This window comes from Juglans microcarpa x Juglans regia, chromosome 3S, assembly GCF_004785595.1.
Source record: "Juglans microcarpa x Juglans regia isolate MS1-56 chromosome 3S, Jm3101_v1.0, whole genome shotgun sequence".
Lineage (NCBI taxonomy): Eukaryota > Viridiplantae > Streptophyta > Magnoliopsida > Fagales > Juglandaceae > Juglans > Juglans microcarpa x Juglans regia.
The window spans coordinates 23,524,449-23,544,836 of NC_054599.1; the positions used below are offsets into that span (position 1 = coordinate 23,524,449).

General features: G+C 36.9%; 2 protein-coding genes and 1 pseudogene across 3 annotated transcripts in view; all 3 read right to left on the reverse strand.

Moving 5' to 3' along the window:
- Positions 1-4,112: 4,112 nt before the first annotated feature.
- Positions 4,113-7,043, reverse strand: LOC121257227 (annotated as a pseudogene).
- Positions 7,044-8,730: 1,687 nt separating this feature from the next.
- On the reverse strand, positions 8,731-9,954 carry LOC121257228 (peptidyl-prolyl cis-trans isomerase 1-like). Its single transcript, XM_041158164.1, has one exon. It carries the CDS (start codon positions 9,461-9,463, stop codon positions 8,942-8,944), a length of 522 nt encoding a protein of 173 aa, XP_041014098.1. The 5' UTR covers positions 9,464-9,954; the 3' UTR covers positions 8,731-8,941.
- A 443-nt stretch (positions 9,955-10,397) lies between these two features.
- The window catches only part of LOC121257229, a 34,445-nt gene continuing 24,454 nt past the window's right edge, over positions 10,398-20,388 (reverse strand). The window contains exons 20-32 of one of the 2 annotated variants that reach the window (XM_041158165.1): positions 19,764-19,907; positions 19,566-19,673; positions 19,146-19,256; positions 18,192-18,299; positions 17,975-18,085; positions 16,448-16,626; positions 15,872-16,328; positions 15,483-15,590; positions 15,313-15,371; positions 14,314-14,716; positions 11,174-12,709; positions 10,759-10,966; positions 10,398-10,668 (exon numbers count right to left, since the gene is read on the reverse strand). In XM_041158165.1, the coding sequence (XP_041014099.1) occupies positions 10,568-10,668; positions 10,759-10,966; positions 11,174-12,709; positions 14,314-14,716; positions 15,313-15,371; positions 15,483-15,590; positions 15,872-16,328; positions 16,448-16,626; positions 17,975-18,085; positions 18,192-18,299; positions 19,146-19,256; positions 19,566-19,673; positions 19,764-19,907 (3,633 nt within the window). In that variant the 3' untranslated portion in view covers positions 10,398-10,567. The remainder of the gene's footprint in view (positions 10,669-10,758; positions 10,967-11,173; positions 12,710-14,313; positions 14,717-15,312; positions 15,372-15,482; positions 15,591-15,871; positions 16,329-16,447; positions 16,627-17,974; positions 18,086-18,191; positions 18,300-19,145; positions 19,257-19,565; positions 19,674-19,763; positions 19,908-20,388) is intronic. The other variant, XM_041158166.1, reaches the window with a different exon arrangement.

A 20,388-nucleotide genomic window follows, 5' to 3' on the forward strand; every position in this document is an offset into this window, starting at 1 on the left:
CAGAAACTTTTACTAATAAATGAAAACCAATTCCTGCAAAAATGGGGCAAAATAAGGGAGAAAGTGAGAAAAAAAAAACTATATGATTAGAAGATGAATAATTAGTTGATCACCACCTCTGGGTCGATTCTATGTGGCACTAACTTAAGTTAACAAAGGACCTCAATTCTTGCTTTCAAAGTTACCAAAGGACATAGCCAAAACCAATTGAATTCTGTTCAAATGGAACAAAACGTACATCCTAAAGCTGGAGAAAAGTGGCAAATGCATACAATAAATCCCTCGGCTCTTGGCCACAAGGATTGATATTATTAGAAGTCAAGCATATTATCAATATTAGAAGGCAATACATAAGTCATTTTGTGTGCTTGATCAATCAAGTTTCATAAGAAACCACTACTTATGGAATTTTTTTTATCTTTCTCACTGTGTAATCGAAGAATGTAAATGAATTGATATATAACACAATCATTTTTCACTGTATAGCTTAAAGAATACCTTTATTGAAAACCTCCACCAGAGAGCCTGTTGATGGGATCTCCCCCTTATTCAAGCTTCAAGTATCTAGAATTAAATTATTAAAAAAAACTATTGTTAAATAGAATGTATATAAATAAATTACATAATTATTATAAACTTCAGAAACCTCGTTCAAGTTTATGACTAGTTATAATCGTCACTTCACTCTTTATACCCTTAATTTATTGGGGGAGGAAATGCCAGTTGGTTTATTTTAAATGCAAGTAAAAAGTAAATGCCAGTTGGTTCATTAGAAAGAAGATTTGCCTGATGCACACTTCACTAGCTGATCATCTCTCTCATGTACACATGCATGCTTGCTTATAGGCACAAAAGACAAAAAGTTATTTATATGACCGTGAATTTCACATAACCAACAGATTAGTAACACAAAAAAACTTGTTTATTTATGTTATATTCGTGGCAAGACACTTATTATCACCAATCCAATTTAGAGGAATCATGAAAGCTAAAAAAACATTATATAACTACGCAAACCCCTGTGAATAAATAAAATAAGACGACATTTGTACTCTCTATAATAAATAAAGGCTCCTCCTCACTGGGCCATCTCTCTCTCTCTGTGTAGCATAAATGGCCAACTTACCCACTTCACTTATGCTATGGTTAAGCTTGGTATCTTATTCTTAGATTGTGCATGTCATTGCACAATGGCCTAGAGGAAGCTCAACTAGGTTCTGCAATTTCAAGGCCACTTCCATTACTGTTTATCACGCTACATACATGTATAGGTGCAAATCATGAGAATCACAAAACTTTGCTATTGAAAAAACCCTAATCCTCTGTTTCATGAAACCCTAACAGAAAAAATCTCTCAAACATGCTAAAATCGATATAGTCATTGTATAAGCATTTCAATTGTATAAAATCAGACTAATAATTATAGAAATTCACGAAAAACAAACTTAAAAGGATAAGTAAGAGAGAGAGACAATCACCTGCTAGGCGAGGCGGCGACAGCGACGACCCGGTAGAGGCACAACATGGGAAGGGGCGGCAGTGCACAGCATGGGAAGGGGCAGTAATGCATAGCGTGAGGGAGAGAGAGAGAGATGAGCGTGCGGAGACAAAACACAAAGTATCGAAATAGGGGAGAAGAAATAAAAGGGTAAATTTTGAAATCATAATCTTTTAGGGCGGCAATAATCGACGCAAAAGGTTTCTCTGCAGCATAAGTTTTAGCAGCAGTCCAGTGTCACCGTAAGAGGTTGAAAATTGCCGCGATTTATAATATTCTCGCCACAAAATTTTTGATTTGCTTTCCTTTCTTGTCATTGCAAAAAGTTGAATTTCTGACAATTTCTCTCCAACGCCGAAAAGAAAAAGCTGCTACAATAAATCTCTCAAACATGCTAAAATCAATATAGTCATTGTATAAGCATTTCAATTGTATAAAATCAGACTAATAATTATAGAAATTCACGAAAAACAAACTTAAAAGGATAAGTAAGAGAGAGAGAGAGAGAAAGAGAGAGAGAGAGAGAGAGAGAGACAATCACCTGCTAGGCGAGGCGGCGACAACGACGGCCCGATAGAGGCACAACATGGGAAAGGGCGGCAGTGCACAGCATGGGAAGGGGCAATAATGCATAGCATGAGGGAGAGAGAGAGAGAGATGAACGTGCGGAGACAAAACAAAAAGTATCGAAATGGGGGAGAAGAAATAAAAGGGTAAATTTTGAAATCATAATCTTTTAGGGCGGCAATAATCGACGCAAAAGGTTTCTCTGCAGCATAAGTTTTAGCAGCAGTCCAGTGTCATTGTAAGAGGTTGAAAATTGCTGCGATTTATAATATTCTCGCCACAAAATTCGTGATTTGCTTTCCTTTCTTGTCATTGCAAAAAGTTGAATTTCTAACAATTTCTCTCCAATGCCGAAAAGAAAAAGCTGCTACAATAAATGTCACTATTTATGTCCAACTATGAGTCGCCGCAAATAAATTTAGCTGCAAATACCAATTTTTCTTACAGTGAAATCCTTTTAATTCGTGGAAGAATTTCTTTCCTTGAGCAAACTCCCTTGTCCAATATTTTTCACATGCAATATTTGTCATCCTCATGTTAATTTGTTGGTCAGCCGACCAGTACTATATATAAAATATGGGACCATTTGTTAATACGCTAGCCGATCGAGCTGTTGTTCACGTCTTTCATATTGGGAGTGTCTCTATCGATCGAGCTTCTGTCCAATATAGCCATTTTTCTGGAAAAAAGTATTTTGTCCAATCGTCACATATGATTCATGCAGTCATGGCCCTTTTTCTGGAATTATCACTGGATCGATGAAGAATCTTGATAATTCGTCACGCTTCACTGCATAAACAAAAATAATATGTTCACATAATAATAATAATAATAAAAAGAATCTACCAAAGCCTCGGGCCAAGGAAGCACATACAATTTATCGGGGGGTATGAATTAGGTTTGTTTTAACTTCGTTTGTTGTCTCATTCGGTAAACAAAATGACTTGCAGTTTTTTTTACAACTATATATTAAATGTTCATATTTTTATTTTTTTTTAAATGATATGCTTGCTGATTGATTGTGAAATGAATTGTATAAGGATTCGTTGAATTAAGTTGAATTGAATTAAGTTAAGATGATAAAATATTGTTAGAATATTATTTTTTAATATTATTATTATTTTAAGATTTAAAAAAATTAAATTATTTATTATATTTTATATTAAAATTTAAAAAAATTATAATAATAAGTTGAGATAGATTTAAAAATTAAACGAAATGTATCATTAAGAACACGACAGGCCGACCCAAATTCAATGCCCAAAAGACAATGGCCGGCCCATAGAATTAGAGGTCTTGCTCCTAAATGCACGAGAAGAGAACTACACCTAAAACTGCGTTTAAATGTTAAACTAAGTTAAGTTAAGTTGAATTAAGATGATAAAATATTATTATAATATTATTTTTTAATATTTTATTATTTTAAGATTTGAAAATTTTAAATTATTTATTATATTTTATGTTAAAATTTAAAAAAATTGTAATGATGAGTTGAGTTAAATTTATATACCAAACGAAATCTAAAATTCAAAGAAGAAAACCTAACGACAATATACAAAGATACCACTACCGACAAGCCATTAGAAAAGAAACTTCTCTTATCCTCCTGAGACCCAAAACTAAAGTTCTGCTTATAGCATATTTTATATATATATATATATATATATGAAAAATTCTATACAATATATTATCATTTCACTTTCATCCCACTAATTATGATGCGACACATTTTCTATATAATATGATATATAACATTACTCGATATAGAAAATTCCATACACTATACACCATACTACACCATACTACATATATAAAGCAATATGCCACATGCATTCATTATAAAAACGTCGTCAGTTTTTCAAAAGAAAAAAAAAAAAAAAAAACGTCGTCAGAACCCCAAGAAAAAAAGCTCAAAATGGTCAAATAAAATGCTCAAACTGTTAACTCTCAAAACCGAAATTCCAACTCGCACTTAAACACGGATATCAAAACTCAGATATTGTAACCCAAAATAATGAGAAGAACACAAAATCGCTGCGAGTTGCAACACTAAATACAAAATTGTCACTACCTTAATCCCCTACCAAAATTGTCTTCCGACTGTTTGACAGTAATAACATTCACGGCAAAAAAACAATAATACAAGTTAGTAAAATAGAATAAAAACCCTAAAGAAAAAACAAGCATCTCATTAACCAAGAGCCTCTAGCACTTTCTGCCTCTTTTTCAAACCTCACCATTGAACGTCACCTCTCCTAATTTTTCTTCACCAGAACCATCCTCAATTGTCTCAGCACTGCAGAAAAAGATAACAACAAATTAATCATTCAGTTAAATAAGCATATCGCAGCAAATACTTTAATGGAACAAAGAACAAAGAACAAAGAAGCGAGCTCAATAATTCCTTTCCTCTAAATGGCAAAAATAGAAATACTTTTTCCATTCTCTAGTCATGCTTTAAAAGTAATAATATGTATGCCACTTACGAAAACAGTAATTAAAAAAAAAAAAAAACCAACCAACGTAAAAGTCATCAAGTTCTCAAAATCATTAACTACCAAGACCCTACAGGCTACAAAGACAAGTTTCTATTCAACTGAAATTAAAGTACCTTCAAATGCACATATTATTAACTGAAAATTAAAGCGCCTGACTTTACCACAACAGTGGATTCATTAAGAAGATGAGGTAATATAGCTCTAAAGTGAAAAACCGAAATGTTAAAAGCAATGCAGAGATTTGTTTTTCCCTTGCTATTATGGATGTGTAAAACTTGCAACTTTTGTCATCTGTAACACAGATCTAGAAAATTGATTCCTCTGTAATCATGTGAGACCCACACGGGTTATAGGCAGGAGCAGCAGAGAACCAAGACCAAAAACAGGAATGCTTCAGAATATCACTAACCATTTGCACGGTTAGTGGGTTCAACTATATGCATTCCCAAGAAAGTTATATGTTAAAATAAGAACCAGAGCATATATTTTTAGAATGAAATAGATGCCTGGATTCTGACTGTTGATACATGAAATCAATCAGCAGCATTGAAGTGGCAGCTAATCAATTTGCACAAATGTCATTACAGGATATGAGGGATTGACCTTTGAGCATAATCAAATCATGGAGATAACATGATACATTCTGTGAACCAAATTTCCCTCGATTCACTTTGGTTCAACAAAACACTAGGATCCCTTACATGATTTCCTAGAGCTGCCGTAAAAATAAAACCTTAGCTTTGAAATGGTCACTTATTGTTGCCCCACATAGCAACCAATTAAGGCGAGTGCAACGTCTGTAGAACAAGCTTAAAATGCTATTTCACACAATTATGGAAAAATTACACTCTCTTTAAGTACTAAATCGAACTCCTCCTAGTTATAATGAGCAAAATTATTACAAAGTACTGATAACAAATATAATTACAAAGCAACACAGTAACGCAGAACAATCTAGTGGGTCGACCAATACAAAGCAAGCAATCGGAGTAAATATGAAACCGATATATAGAATGACAGATAGCAAATTAGTTGCTCATGCCAAATGAGCAAACAAACAAACAGAAAACAGTCCCTATGGAACAAAATTGTAAAGCCACATAATCAACAGTAATTAAAACCAACAAAGATCATCAGAAACCAAACAAGAAGTAAGCATCTTTTGCTGCAATTCAGCGAATTGATGAATCAGACAGCTGACTGAACAAACCTCGGAGGACGGCTACTTTCAATCGATTCTGGCTTCCTCCAAGTCCGATTATCCTCCTCCACTGCCAAGCGGCCATTCCCAAGCCCAAAACCTCTCGTTCCGAATGAAGAAGGCCTCTCCGCCTTCTCTACCACCTCCTTCTTCGTGGTTTCTAGCTGCTCGTCAATCTTCTTCCAGTCCTTCCCTTTCTCTGCCAGAACATCCTCTCTTGGCCTTGCCTCCCCAAATGGATTTGAAGTCCTTGACGGCTTCGAAATCATCCCCGCCCCTCCTGCTTCTCCCCATTGCTCACAGGCAGAGTCCTCGGATGCAAATTAAGCCTCGGTCTTTCAGTCACACCACCTGCGCCAGTACTCAGCTCCTTCTTGCTCCTCGCCCAATTATCCGAATCGGCACCACCATTCGAAGCGAACCCCACCCTTCTCTCACCGCTAGATCTCCGTCCGTCCGTTGATGGCACAAAGGCCTTGTTCGATCCCCAATTGTCGGAATCATCCGCTCGAGATTGCGAGTTGAAAAGCACACCTCCACCTACTCCTCCTCCTCCTCCTCCTCTTTCTCTCCTATCAAAACCGTTGTTTCCAACCGTCGGTTTCTTCGCGGCGGCCCAATTATCGATCTCGTCGGCCCGAGAAGGTGCCGAGTCCCTGTCCCTGTCCCTGTCCCTGTCCCTATTAAATGAGCCGTTTCTGCTGGAATCATCGGAAACCCTAGAAGACCCCCACCGAGAATTGGAATCGTCGCCACTGGAGTAGGGACTGTTATTGTTGGAGCCGTAGGACCTAAAGCCGCCGCCTATCCGGTTGCGGTCTCGTTCAAGCTCCTCAGCTGAGCGCTGACGGGGGCCAGTGGGGAGAGCCAGGAACTCCTCGGGGGTGAGTCCCCGGGGTTGTTGCAATGGATGTCTCGTCTGAGTGGGCATGGAGATAAAGTCGGCGTGGGAGAGGGTCTGGCCCTTCTTCTTCTTGGGCTTGGTGGCAGCCGCGGCGGAAAGGGACGGAAAGTCCGGAAGCGGCTCGGTTGGAATCCCGGAGATTGGTTGGTCGAGGTTCTGTTGCTGTTGCTGGAGCTCGGCCTCGTGTTCCTCAGAATCTAGAGCCCAGGCGCCGGGTTTGGCCCACGGAGACACAGTTGCCGCCATTGTCTTCTTCCTTCACCTTAACTCTGTCGTGCTCGCTGGCCGGATGCTTGGGGTTGCGTTCGTTTTCAGCTAAGCAGTAGGGGACGAGGGGGTTATTCCCTACTTTATATAGGTAGGGAAGTGGGGATTGGATCGTTCGGTAAAAGAAGAAGGATGTTAAAATGGGAATGAATGGACGGTGGTGATATGGGGTATAATAGTCATACTGACAGATGGCTTTCCTGTTCGAGAGCGCTAAGTTACCTGCTGCCTTTAGGGCCGACATTTGTAATATTTCAAAATTTTGTTAATTTGAAATATTTTATAATTTTGTTAATGATAAAAATGATTTTAATTTTGTTAATGATGAAATAATTTTGTTATTTTTAAAAAAATGAGTTTAACCGTGATAAAGTGGGTTTTTCAAATGATTCTATATTTCAAATTTATATATTTATTTATTTTAATTCAAATTTTCAAATTCTTCGATAATTCAATTCAAATTTGTTTTAATTTAAAAAAAAACATTTTATTTTATATTGATATCTAATTATCGACCTAGATTTCATTGAAAGTAAAAACATATTGATTTATGATATCTTTTTTATGGAAGATTGGAGTCAATAGCCATTCCTTCTCTTATCCATGGATGTGAGAAAAATTATTCTAATAAATCGCAAATTCATCAGGACGACCCTGTCTAGATCCTAGGTCAATAAATCTGAGACTGATCCGTTTGGTTCTATTTTCCATTTATTTTCTCTTTGTTGTTATTTTTTTTAGAATGTTTATTAGGGTTCAGCCCCTCCTAAAACATGTCTTGTTTTAGTGAATAAATCAAACATTCTATAGTAATCTTCAGATTTTAACATTGTGTCTTGTTACTAAACTGTATATTCAAGCTTTATTTGCTTGACTTATTTAGTAGTGTTGTTATTGATTAAGTTGCTTCTTGGTATCGTGTTTTGCAAACCTAGACAACTCCATGCTGACAATACTCAAATTCTTCCTTGCAACCAGGAGAATGGAGATCTCGAGATCCGTGGTACCTCTGACGCTCAAGTTAGTTTCAATGTTGAAGATGAAAAGAGAAAACCCTGAAAAAAGTAGTAGTATAAATGTAATGTAGATGTTAACCTCTTTATTGATCGTAAGAGATGTCTATTTATACCTGTCGATCTGGCTTCCATGGTAGCGAGGTGTCGCTCTGTAGAAAATTGGATATCATATTGCCCACTTGCCATGTTACATGACAATTTAGGTCTGATGGTGACTGTTCCTAACACAAGACCTTTTGTTGAGCGTACCAAATCTGAGTCACATTGAATACGGCATGTCTTCTTCCTTAAATTTCTCTCATTTTACTAATGCGGGGTATCCACTGTCTTGATCTTCCTGAGTTGCAATGAATACAACATGCCTTCTTCTTTAAGCCTCTCTCGTCTCATTAATGCAAAGTGTCTGCCGCCCTGATGAATCGTATTAAATGCGACATGTCTTATTCTCTAAATCTCTATTTGGACTTCTGAGGTATGCTCAACCTGGCCCCCATGTCTGGGTCGAAGGGCCCTTCTTCTTGGGCTTTGATCCGAGCCCTTCTCCTTGTTCGGGTCAGGGATAACTCCCCTCACATTACTTATTAGAATTTTTTAATAATTATTAATATCCCAAATTCTATTGAGAAAATAATCATTCTAATTTGCATAAATTATTTTATAATTTCAATGTCAGATCCTTTTTTTTTTTTTTAAATTTCTATATGAGCAATTTATCATTCTATTTTGATCCATGCAATAAACAACATGTGACTTAATATACCAAAAAAAAAACAAAGATATTGTCTGATTCATACTAATCTTTATTTTATCACAAAATAAAATATGAAAAGTCTGGAATGGATCATAAAAACCCACCAAAACCATAACCATGAACATGACACCATGGAATTCAACGACACTGTAACAAGTTAAACGACACCATCCCCGTAGATGAACCACAACCACAAACAAAACATTAGATTATTACTGGATTTATAGTAGATATCAGATCTAGAGTTGACCACAGTCAGCAATGACCACCGGCTTTGAGGTCTTTCCGGAGCTCGATCCTACCTTCTCTATCGCCCTCACCACGTCCATCCCCTCAACCACCTGCCCGAACACCACGTGCTTCCCGTCCAGCCACTCCGTCTTCTCAGTGCATACGAAGAACTGTGATCCGTTGGTGCCGGGACCCGCATTGGCCATGGACAGGACGCCGGGGCCAGTGTGCTTCCTGTTGAAGTTCTCGTCCGCGAACTTCGCCCCGTAAATGGACTCTCCGCCGGTACCGTTCCCGGCAGTGAAGTCACCGCCCTGGCACATGAATCCCGGGATCACCCGGTGGAAGGCCGACCCCTTGTAGTGTAGCGGTTTACCAGCGCGACCAGTGCCCTTCTCGCCGGTGCAGAGTGCCCTGAAGTTCTCAGCTGTTATAGGAGTGGTGTCCGCGTAAAGCTCCATAACGATCCGGCCGACTGATTGGCCGCCGATTGTCATGTCAAAGAAAACCTTAGGATTGGAGGAAGCCATTGATGGTGATGCAAAAGATTTGAGTTTCTGTTTGGGTTTTCTAGACAGTCTGAGGAAGTTATATTATATACAGGGGAGGGGCTAGCCACTTGGTTCTGGAAGGTTGAGTTGAAGCGCTGGATAGAGACACGTGGGAGGATTGTGGAGGTGGTTGGGGTAACCAGGGCGAGGTTAAGATTTTGACTAGGGTTAGTGAGCGGATCCGATCTTATCCGAGCCGGCTGGGCTGCTATGGTATATGCTTTTGTGTCATGGATTCGGGTGTAGGAGCGTGGAGCGACGAGTCCTGGACTGACTGCCTAATGAGTAATGACTAACCAACCATATGGGAAAGAGAGAAAGCGACACCGTTGAAAGGATTTACTATTTCAACTTTGGTACATGCATCAGCATTGTTATGGATGGAAGTTGCCTCTCAATTTCCCTTTCACTTGTATTTTTATGTTCTTTATGTATTATTAATTCTCCAAATCTACAAGAGATTCTGTTTTATCTATCTATTTATCTTTATTTATCATGAGCTTGGACCAACAGAGATTCTAACAAAAAACAAAAAGATGGGGGTCGTATTCAACGCATCGATCGAGCCCTGGATGAAACTGGAAAAAAGAAAAAGAAAAAGAATAGAGAAGTTGGAACTGGAATCTCACTAGTTATCAGAAATAAATCTCCAAAGTCCAAACCAATTTATAATTTATTACTACAAATATATTATTCGTGCTTATCCCCCCATGTATGTATTTTGAGCTAGCATGAAACTTCGAATTCACACACAAAAAGAAAATACGAAACGTTCAGCTCTCAAAATGCCATTTGTTCACGTGTACCGATGTGGAATCACGTATAGAAACAAAATAGTGAAGTGACTCAACCTAATGGCCGTATCTTTCTCAAAAACCACCTCCCGGGAATCAAAAAACCAATGACCAAGAAATTGCTACAAATGATAAAATATTTAAACATGTCCAATATTTTATACACGCCTTCTTTTAAAACTGTCATGAATCATGTTGATATCTCGAATTATTTACAAATTCTAGAACTCCTACACCTTTTTCTACTCTCCTTTTAGGCCAACGGAATTCACCAATATCAACATGTATTTCACAAGAAACCCTCGGATTGTAACAAACCTGGATAGACTGATAATATTATAAGTTTCAAGGACTTCATTGACGCTTTCAGAAAAGCATGGCTGTCTGTTGCTGCATAAAATGAACATTACCAAAAATTTATTACATGCAACCAAGCATTGGGTTATTATCAGATTGTCAGAGGGGTGAAAAGACTAGTACCTCTTATTAACAATTTGAGTTCCTTTGAGAAATCTTCAACACGCCCCAGTACAGGTCTTATGCCACAAATCTGTAGAACACATAGTTCCAAATATAAGGCCATCTCCATTATCTGCAGCAATAAGCAGCAGACATTTTGGATTTTGGAATGAATCCGCTCCGACTTGTTGGCCTCACACAGCTCTGTAACAATAGCAGCGACCTGATCCTGCATTTTGATGGACTGCCGTGTTAAAAGATTGATCTTCCACCTACATCATGCCTTCATCTAATATCAAGTACAGGACAGAAGATGTTTTGCCAATAAAAAGTACGCTAACACATCAAAATCTTGAACGAATAGCTTATAAACCATTGCCATCCCATTTTGCTGAAATAGTTGATTATGATAAAAGGATATAAATCATAATCATACCTGTAAACCATGTAAAATTTCAGGCATTGGCAGTTCAGGAAAATGAGCAAGATCAACAAACCCCAACTCCTCTGCCCTTTTGGCAGCACCCTCAGCTTGTAAACACAGAAATTTCAAAATAAGAAATGCAATTCTGTAGATCTTTAAGGCAATAGCATCTGAGAAGTAGGTTTGAGAAACATCATTATTCTCATTTGCTTGATCCTTGATTGTTACAGCAGTTGAGACAGCAGTGAACTTATGTTTTGACACACAACCAAGGGGTGAAAGAGCAAACCATCCACTTCTACTTTTGATGACCGATGCTTTCTTGCAGCAATCAAAGTCCTCCTTGAGGGTAGGAGGACATAAAAGAGGGGCACCCCTGCTGGAAGCCTCTCCATGGCGTTGAGTTCCTCGGCTAATAAAGGCCAATAGGTGAATGCTTTTCTCTCTCAGCTGCGAATCCATTTCTTTCATGGATTTAACCCATGAATTCCAATGTTTCGCTAGCGCACACATTAGCATGAGGGTGTGCTCTGTTTCCTGAAGAGCAGCAAAAGAAGTTTGTGTCCTTTGAGCCCGAGGTCTTTTCTTGTTAGGATCATCAGATGGAAAGTCTGGTGCATTGAGATGATAAAATATCATATAAGCTTTCTCTGAGAAGAAGTAAGGTATCATCTTGTCCACAATATCACTGCCAGTTGAACTGTCTCCTAAAGATTGAATTATAGCTGTAACCACTGACAAGCCAAGTCCCCATATGTGCTGAGGCTTTTCAATTTTGTCAGATGAGCTGGAGATGTTCCCCTCACTATTAATTGAGGAGAAAAGTCTACCATCCGAGGATTCAGCAAATAAAACCCTCAGAGATGAGAAAAAACCAGAATTAAGAAGCATTTCAGCACCTCCTCTCACTCGTGCCAGTGTCAGAAAGAATTTTAATATTATGGGAAGGGAAGCAAATGAATTTTTATCTTGAAGCTTAAGAATTAAATTCTGCAGCTGTAGATGATGTTGTATGATTGGAAACCAAGTGTTTGGCATCAAGAGACTTCTTAGTATAAAGTCCATAGTCATCAGAGAGAGAGTGCAATGCTCAGCTCTAGTAGTGCAGTTGCAGAGAATAGGTAGAAGCGGAATAGTTGCATTTGAAATCTCAGCCGAGTCTTTGACAGATTCCATGTCTGTTGCCCCATCAATTCGTGTACCAAGGCAAGTAAACTCCACAGTCGATAGAAGCAACGAGAGTAAGAGTTTCATTGTCGTGTTAACCCCCATAACTGATCGCCTCGAGTCACTCAACACTTTAAGGCCAGAACCCAAGGTTTTTAAGACAAGTACACGAGCATGCAAGGACAAACTCTCATATGCAGATCTCACAATATGGAGAAGCAATTCTACTTGGCCAGTTAGAAAACATAGGATATCATCAGAGCCATCCAGAATTGGCACTAATGATTCTACTGTGGCACAGAAACATTGGCAAATATGATCAATGCATGATAAAAAGACTTGGTCACGGATCTTTGCTCCAACAGGTTTTTGCTCTGGTGACTGTATGAGTGGGTAAACATTAATTAGTTGTCTGTAATAATGCAAATTTTCTCCAAAAAAAAAATCTGATTATTCTAACCATGAGTTTGAACTACATTAGCTATAGCGCCAAGATGTTGACATAAGGTTTAACACATCCAGACAATCAAATTGCATGCCTGGCAGAAATCACTATGAAAGCATTTAAATAAAGGTTTTCACTTCGTTGAATATCGCAATGCCTCTCCATGCTGTAGAATCCTCACAATTCCTTTTGTGCTCCATTTAGAAAGAGACAATTTCTTTGTTTGATAGGTAAAATAAAGTTTTATTGATCACAAAATAGGTGTAGCCCAAGCTCACAGAGTATACAAAGAAAACACCTAACAGCAACTAGGAAATAGACATTGATACAAGCAAATCATGAAAACTAGTCCCATCACAATCCATTTATTTAAAGATAATTACTTACTTTCATGCTCTACACATCCACGAAATGTGCCTCATACTTATTTTTATGCTCCAATGTAATACTAGAAAATTTACTATAGGCAATCATCAAATGTAGCTTTAATTGACTTCCACAACAATTTGCAGGTAGAAGGATGTAGATCTAAATTGCAAAATTGCTATAATCCTATACGTTTTCCATCTAATAACCATCAATTTATCCTTTCCAGACATTTCGTTTGAAAAGTGGACGCATAATAAAACATAAAGTTCCATATCAAACGTCTATAGGTTCCACTGCCCAACACACACCTGCCTTCTTCAAAGCATCATTTTGACAATAAAGCACGGTGGTAAGGCATGATATCATTCACTGCGACTTCATTATCACATATACTATGAAACTTCCCAAAACACACAAAAATCAATTTCCATAGAAGAAAACAAAACCTCAGATAAATTGCATTATACACGGTCCTCATAAAAGTTAGATTACGATCATTATTTCACATTTTCGTATTAGCATAAAATATAAAGGTACAAAACCCTTCTTAAACTTTGCATTTTTGTCCCTAATAAATCACAGCTATATGGAAGATGGTTCCTATTTGTATTCTATGGTGCATATGGAAGGAACAAAATGATCCGAATTTTGAAGATAGGGAATGCTCACTGGAGATTAAGGGCTCGTTTGTTTTCGCAGATGAGATAAGATGAGTTGAGATTAAAGTTAAAAAGTTGAATAAAGTATTGTTAGAATATATTTTTTAATATTATTTTTGTTTTGGGATTTGAAAAAGTTGAATTGTTTATTTTATTTTGTATTGGAAGTTGTGAAAGTTGTAATGATTAGATAAGATGAGATGAGATGAGTTCTGAAAACAAACGGGGCCTAAATTATTCTTTGTTAGTACTTTTTTCCTATGGGCTAAAGCTATTGACTTCAATGGGCTAGATTTTCATGATTTTCTTGTTTCTATTTCTTCCTCTTAACTAGGTGTTTCCTCTTGTATACATTCTGTGCACTTGGGCCATCAGCAATGCCTATTCCTATTAATAAAATATTTTTATTTATAAAAACAAAATCCAATCATTACCAAAACAGCTGTCAATAATGTATTTCTAGCTTGGGAACTTCAAAATGAAAAAAAACAAAAAAAAAACTGATAACTCACCTGATCCTGGTAGACTGTTAAAACAGTTATTAATGCTTTCAGCGCAGCATGCCTTGAATTTGCAAGCAACACCATTGAGTTTGCATTCTGCATGCAACGCAACATTGTTTCAGCAGTTGCTTTGGATGCTTTCCACTCCGAATAATCCCACATATCTAATCCCAAATCTGCTCTGAGGCGTACAAGGTCAAACAAGTACACATCTTTGGAAGTAGCAGAAAGGTCATCATCATACTTATGCTGATAGCTCTGCAAAATCTTTGATTCAACTAGATACTGAAAGAGTTCTTTGAAAGGCCCGGGACCAATTTTACGGCCTTCAAGCTCGCCTTGTATATGATAATAAAGATCACTGAGAATTAAAGAACCAAGCTCCTTGCCTTCACTGCAATAAGTAAATAAACTACAAAACTGATTTCCACACATCTAAAAATGAAATATGCAAGTTAGAAGAAAAACCAAGTACTAATAATTAAGCAAAAACCTTGTGTTTGAAAAAAAAAAAATACAACCTGAAATACTGAAAGTGCATAATATCAAGCCAGTGCCTATATAATTTGTCACGTCCCTAATGTAGAAGACGGGGCAATTCCTCCAAATAATTTCGTGTTGTGTATAACGCGTTACAGGTTTAAGTGCCTATTTATATAAAATATAAGTAATATCTAGAATTGTGATCAAGCACAGTTATAATAAACAAACCAGAAACGCAAAGAGAAAATTGTATATATAATCAACAATAGAGGATTGACTCATTTCCAGTAGAACTGACATAATTATATAATTTTACAAATGGGAATCAGATAGTTTTTTTTCCTAACTAAAAAATTTCATTAAAAATACAAAGGATCATTTCCAGTTTACAATACATCCAGATGTATTAGTTCTAAACCCCCTAACCCCAAGGACCAGCCTTCTCTATTATTAGTTCACTTCATGAAGTTGTAATTACAAGTTTAGCATTTGGATCAGAAAAAGATGACTATTGAAAGGCTCTACCTGTAACCACGCTGAGAATATTGAGCCAACAATTCAGAAAAGGCACGCTGAGTGCTCAACTGCAAACAGGAAATGACATACAAATTCGGAGTTAGATGTAACTCCAAGAAAATGAAATGAAGAAAAAGATTAAAAAGGCAAATCAGTCTGTCTTAGATTCAGTATCAAACCTTTTTCCAAATCACATGGATCTTCTCAAGTAATGAGACAGACAATGTTCCCGAGTCATGGGCTGCTAATCTACCCATCACATGCACAGCGAATAAACTGGAAGCAACCTGTAAAGTTGCAACTGACTACACTGATTCTCTCTCATATCAAATATAAAGAAGATAATAATCAAATAAGACAGATGTATTCTACAACAGATACACACACGTATAACTGGGCATGCATAAGCATAACATACAATAAAAAGCACTCATTAGTTGACTAAAGAATTGTGATCTTAACTGTCAAAAGTAATATCACCTGTCGAAAGTAAATAACCCAATTCTCAACCACATCATCATCTTAATTAACATGTTAGTATAAATAATAGGGAATTGAATATGGTCACCTTTGCATGGAAGAATTTTTCGTTGTTGTAATCACAAGAAGTATGTGACTTGATCAGATTGCCTAAAACAGAGCTCTCACACCAGTTTGACACAATATCTCTCACAGCTTTTGATTTTTGAACATTGACCGCATTTTCTACCCTGTCCTTCAACTCAGCCCCATGCTTTACAAGTGATTCAGCATGTGACAACTTCTTCTGCAGGAACATCTCATATGCCATTATTTCTAATATTACATACTGACAGCGATATTTACATGCCAAGTCTAGAGCCTCCTTTTCAGTCAGATTTTCAAGGGCCCCATCTTTAGTGCCAACAATTAACGAAATATAGTTGGACAAATGTTTCCAGAAATTTTCAGAGCTCCTCAGCCACTCCAGGATATGTGTATATTGAGCAGCCCCTTGCCACAAGGCCTTCATGAAGTTGAGTACATTCAACAGGATTCTGGGATTGCTGCAGATAAAAACATCAGCAGATTAAAATGTGAAGCTACGATAAGATGCAACCGAATAAAAAATGAAAAATATAGTGCACTAATAATAAAAAAAAAAAAAAAATACTGACAAGTATACCTGTTGATAAGATCATTTTCCCTATCAAGATAGTGCATGAGTGCATCTACCAGAATTGATTTCCTAGAACCCTGTGGCCCAAGGGAAGTTTCATTTGCTGCTTGCTTCGCATCATCACCATTGCTATTTTGGACATCTCTACTCTCTATGGCAGAAAATATGGCAACAAGAAAAGCAGGCTGCAGAAAGAATTTATATGTTAGGAAACAATACCATGAAGAGCTGGAGATGATAAGATGAGCAAGAGATTTACATGAGAGCCATAGCTAGGCAATAATTGAGCTGAACTTAGTAAAATAATGCCCAATTAGGCCCAAATCAATTTTCCTGGGTTCATTATGGTTTAGAATCTTGGGTTTGGCCACCTTACTCACATCAATGTGCCAGAAACCCCAAATTATTAATTTTTGTTTTGTAGGTCCAAACTATAAACTTTGTTAAGCACAACTTAAGGAAATGCCGAATCATAGTCTTGGATTGGTGTTGTTTGTATAAAAAGAGCAGAGAATCCATCGACCATCTATCAATACATTGTGAGATTGCCACAACTTTGTGGAATGAATTTTTTGCTAGGTTGGGTGTGGCTTGGGTGATGCCAAAAAGGGTGATTGACCTCTTAGCTTCATGGAGAGATCTCCACGGCACTTCTCAGATTGCCGCAATTTGGAGAATGGTTCCGATCTGCCTATGGTGGTGTCTTTGGAGGGAGAGGAACAGGTGAAGCTTCGAAGATCGTGAGTGGTAATTGGATGCACTTAGAGATTTCTTTTTTAACACTTTGTTCCAATGGTCGATTGAAATTGATTTTAATGATATGACCATTCATGATTTTCTTGTATCACTAGAACATCACTCCTAGGTGTTGCTCGTGTATATGACCTGTGTACTTGGCCTTTTGCCTATTCCTACAATCAATAAAATCTTTTCTATTGAAGATCTTTCGAAGACAAAGAGCGTTCTTTTGAAGATCTTCGTTATTTTTTCTTTTCTACTTTGGGTTTGTGGGCTAGGATCTTTGTAAGGAATGATGATAATGTACTGAATCTGTTTCTGTCGTAGTTTCCTGCTTTCTAGTGTCTAGCAGGTATTTCCTTTGTATACTTCCAGTGTACTTGGGCTGTGCCTATTCTTGATAATAAAATTCTTATTAATTATAAAAAAAAAAAAAAAAAAATCTTATTTACTGATAAAAAAAAATAAATAGAAGTTGATATAATAGTATTGGAAAACTGTCTGATTTTGAAAGATCTAACACCTTATACAGAGATCCATTCTATCTAACTGAATCTTCTCGATCCAGAAAAGCTTGAGAAACCACTAGCACCACATTTTTACTAAAAAATATGTGCAGGTACAAGTCAATTATTCTCCAACATAATAATAAAGAATGAGGAATTAGGTGGAGCATATCAACAAAATATCAAACCTGGAGCAAGTCTCAAACGAAATCAGATTTAGTCCAAAGCATGTAAACGTGTTATTCCAAACATTGTTTAAACCTCCAGAAAGGTTTAGAAGGTATCACACCTGATAATTTGCTGCAGACGTGAGCATAATGACTATGGCAACAAAGAGATCTTCATTCCATGATGATTGCTCAAGTAGTATGTGGTTAACAGAATGCCTCAAATCTGTAATCTAAAACCAAGCAGTTAATCAAAATAAGGTAGAAACAACTCATCTAATCAATTGAATGCTACAAAGAAGGAAAGTAGGAGAAAAACTCAAACATAAAATGGAAAACCTGCTTATCATCCAAACCAAAGCATGCATTGCCAACCAAATATTGTTGCAAATAATCTGCAACAATCAACAATTCTGACAGTACCCTGGCAGCACCAACTTGGATTGCCTGCATAGACAACTCAAAAAAATTCACCAAACATTCTAAAAAATAAAGTACCATCTGACATTGATAAAACATAGAAGGAAAATAAATCAATGAAGGTATACTGGATTATGAACCAATGGGGTGCAACCAAAGCAATGCACAGTAAGTGCCCAAATAAACTCCACATCCAATCTGTATAGTCTATCTGTAATTTATGCATACATGTCTATGTGCAATGCAAAAATCCATCAGTAGGAGATGCCTTATTGAAGGCATGTCTGAGTCCAGACAAAAAAAATTAACACTGCAGTAGTCATTTTTCCATACACGTGCAAAGTTGATGATAGCAGAACACACGTGATCACCAAAGAGCACACCTCCGTTTTATAATTTTTTCCAAAATTTCTAAACATATTATCAAATTGTCTACAACCCCAAGCACAAAAAATGAATCATTAGGTCAGCAACCTTGTGTAATATAATCTTTCACAAATAATTACTAATTTCCTCAAATACAACTATGAATTTCAAAATTAAGTCTGGGAAAAAGGAAATTATTGTACGCAATATTCAATTTCTCGTTAAATACAATGCCATGATCAATGTCTAACACAAGATTTTGCTGCAAAAACCTATAAATTCCTTGATGAATATTTATTGGATGACCAACCATTAACAGAGAAAAGTGGGTGAGAAACTGGTGAATATAAAAAAACATTAATAAATACAATGAATTTTTGTACAAATGTGATGGAAACACATTATATGTAGGAAATAAGATCTAATTGCATCGTCAAGGAACGAGAGATGAAGAGTGTCAAAATTCAAGCATGATCACATCAGATTGAGGGAGGATAAAGCACATACAGGACTGCGAAAATACGATATTAGGGATATAACGGCAGCCACGACAGGAACCGGTTTGGTGATACATGACAGCACTGCTTGATAAAAGATAGGAAGGCTGGAAGATACATCCTGGAAAATCAACAGAACTGAGTTTCAAATTTGTATTTTAAATTATCTGATCCATAAAATCACCACAACAATCAGAATGAGAAAGATATCTACAACAAAAGCATATATACTAGCAAAACTAAGCTCGATAGGTTGCTTGAGATTGTAGTGTAACAGGAAGAGTCATGAGAACTTGAGAAGACATACATTAAACAAAAAAACTAAATCTATTTAGCATTATAAGAGGAAATTTCACATGAAATGCTACTTCACAAAATTATTCAAGCTTAGCACGTCAATCAAATGCAAAGCTCTGTTCATTGAAGATACCTTTGAAAATTTGGAGATCATGATGAAAAGAATATCTAGAACAGAACTCATGGCGAGCTGTAATCCTTCAATCTCCATCAATTCAAATAGACGGCTAACATAGAGATTCTGCAGGGATTTGTTCTCACATCAGTAAGGAGAACAGAAATCTAGTCTGTCATGGCTAGGCAAAATTGGTAGAGATGGAACATAGCTTACCTCTAAGGTCTGCGTAGTAGTACACACAATTCGAAAGAGTGTGTGGTGGATAGAAGAATCGCTAAGTAAGACGTCATGAATAACCTCACCCAATCTTTCGTAGTATGAGATTGACAAGATGCATTTTTTCATAACTTCCAGCACCTAAAACAGTAAACACATGATCAGCCTATCATGTTATTTTGGCAAGGTTTGCAATAAATCAGGCCTCCAACGAGTCAAACAAAGAAGAGTTGCAATACCAGTAAAGACAGCTTAAAAGCCAGCAAAAGAATGTGGCTGATACACGTGCAATAATTTTGAGATTTTCAATTTATATATATATATATATATATATATATTTTTTATAAGTAAAATAAGTATTATTAATCCAAGAATGGGCAACAACTGCCAATTACAAAGTAAGTATGTCCTATCTACGTAGGCACAGAAGAAACTAAGAAATCATGAAGGTCCATGCCATTAAAGTCCACAGCAATGGCCCAAGTACAAAGCGTTCGGAAAAGGAAAACTTTTAGCTCCTCCATAGATCTCTCTATCTTCAAACATTCTCTCATTTCTCTCCTGCCACAAGCACCACATAATACAAATAGGGATCATCTTCCAAATCACTTTGATCTGATAC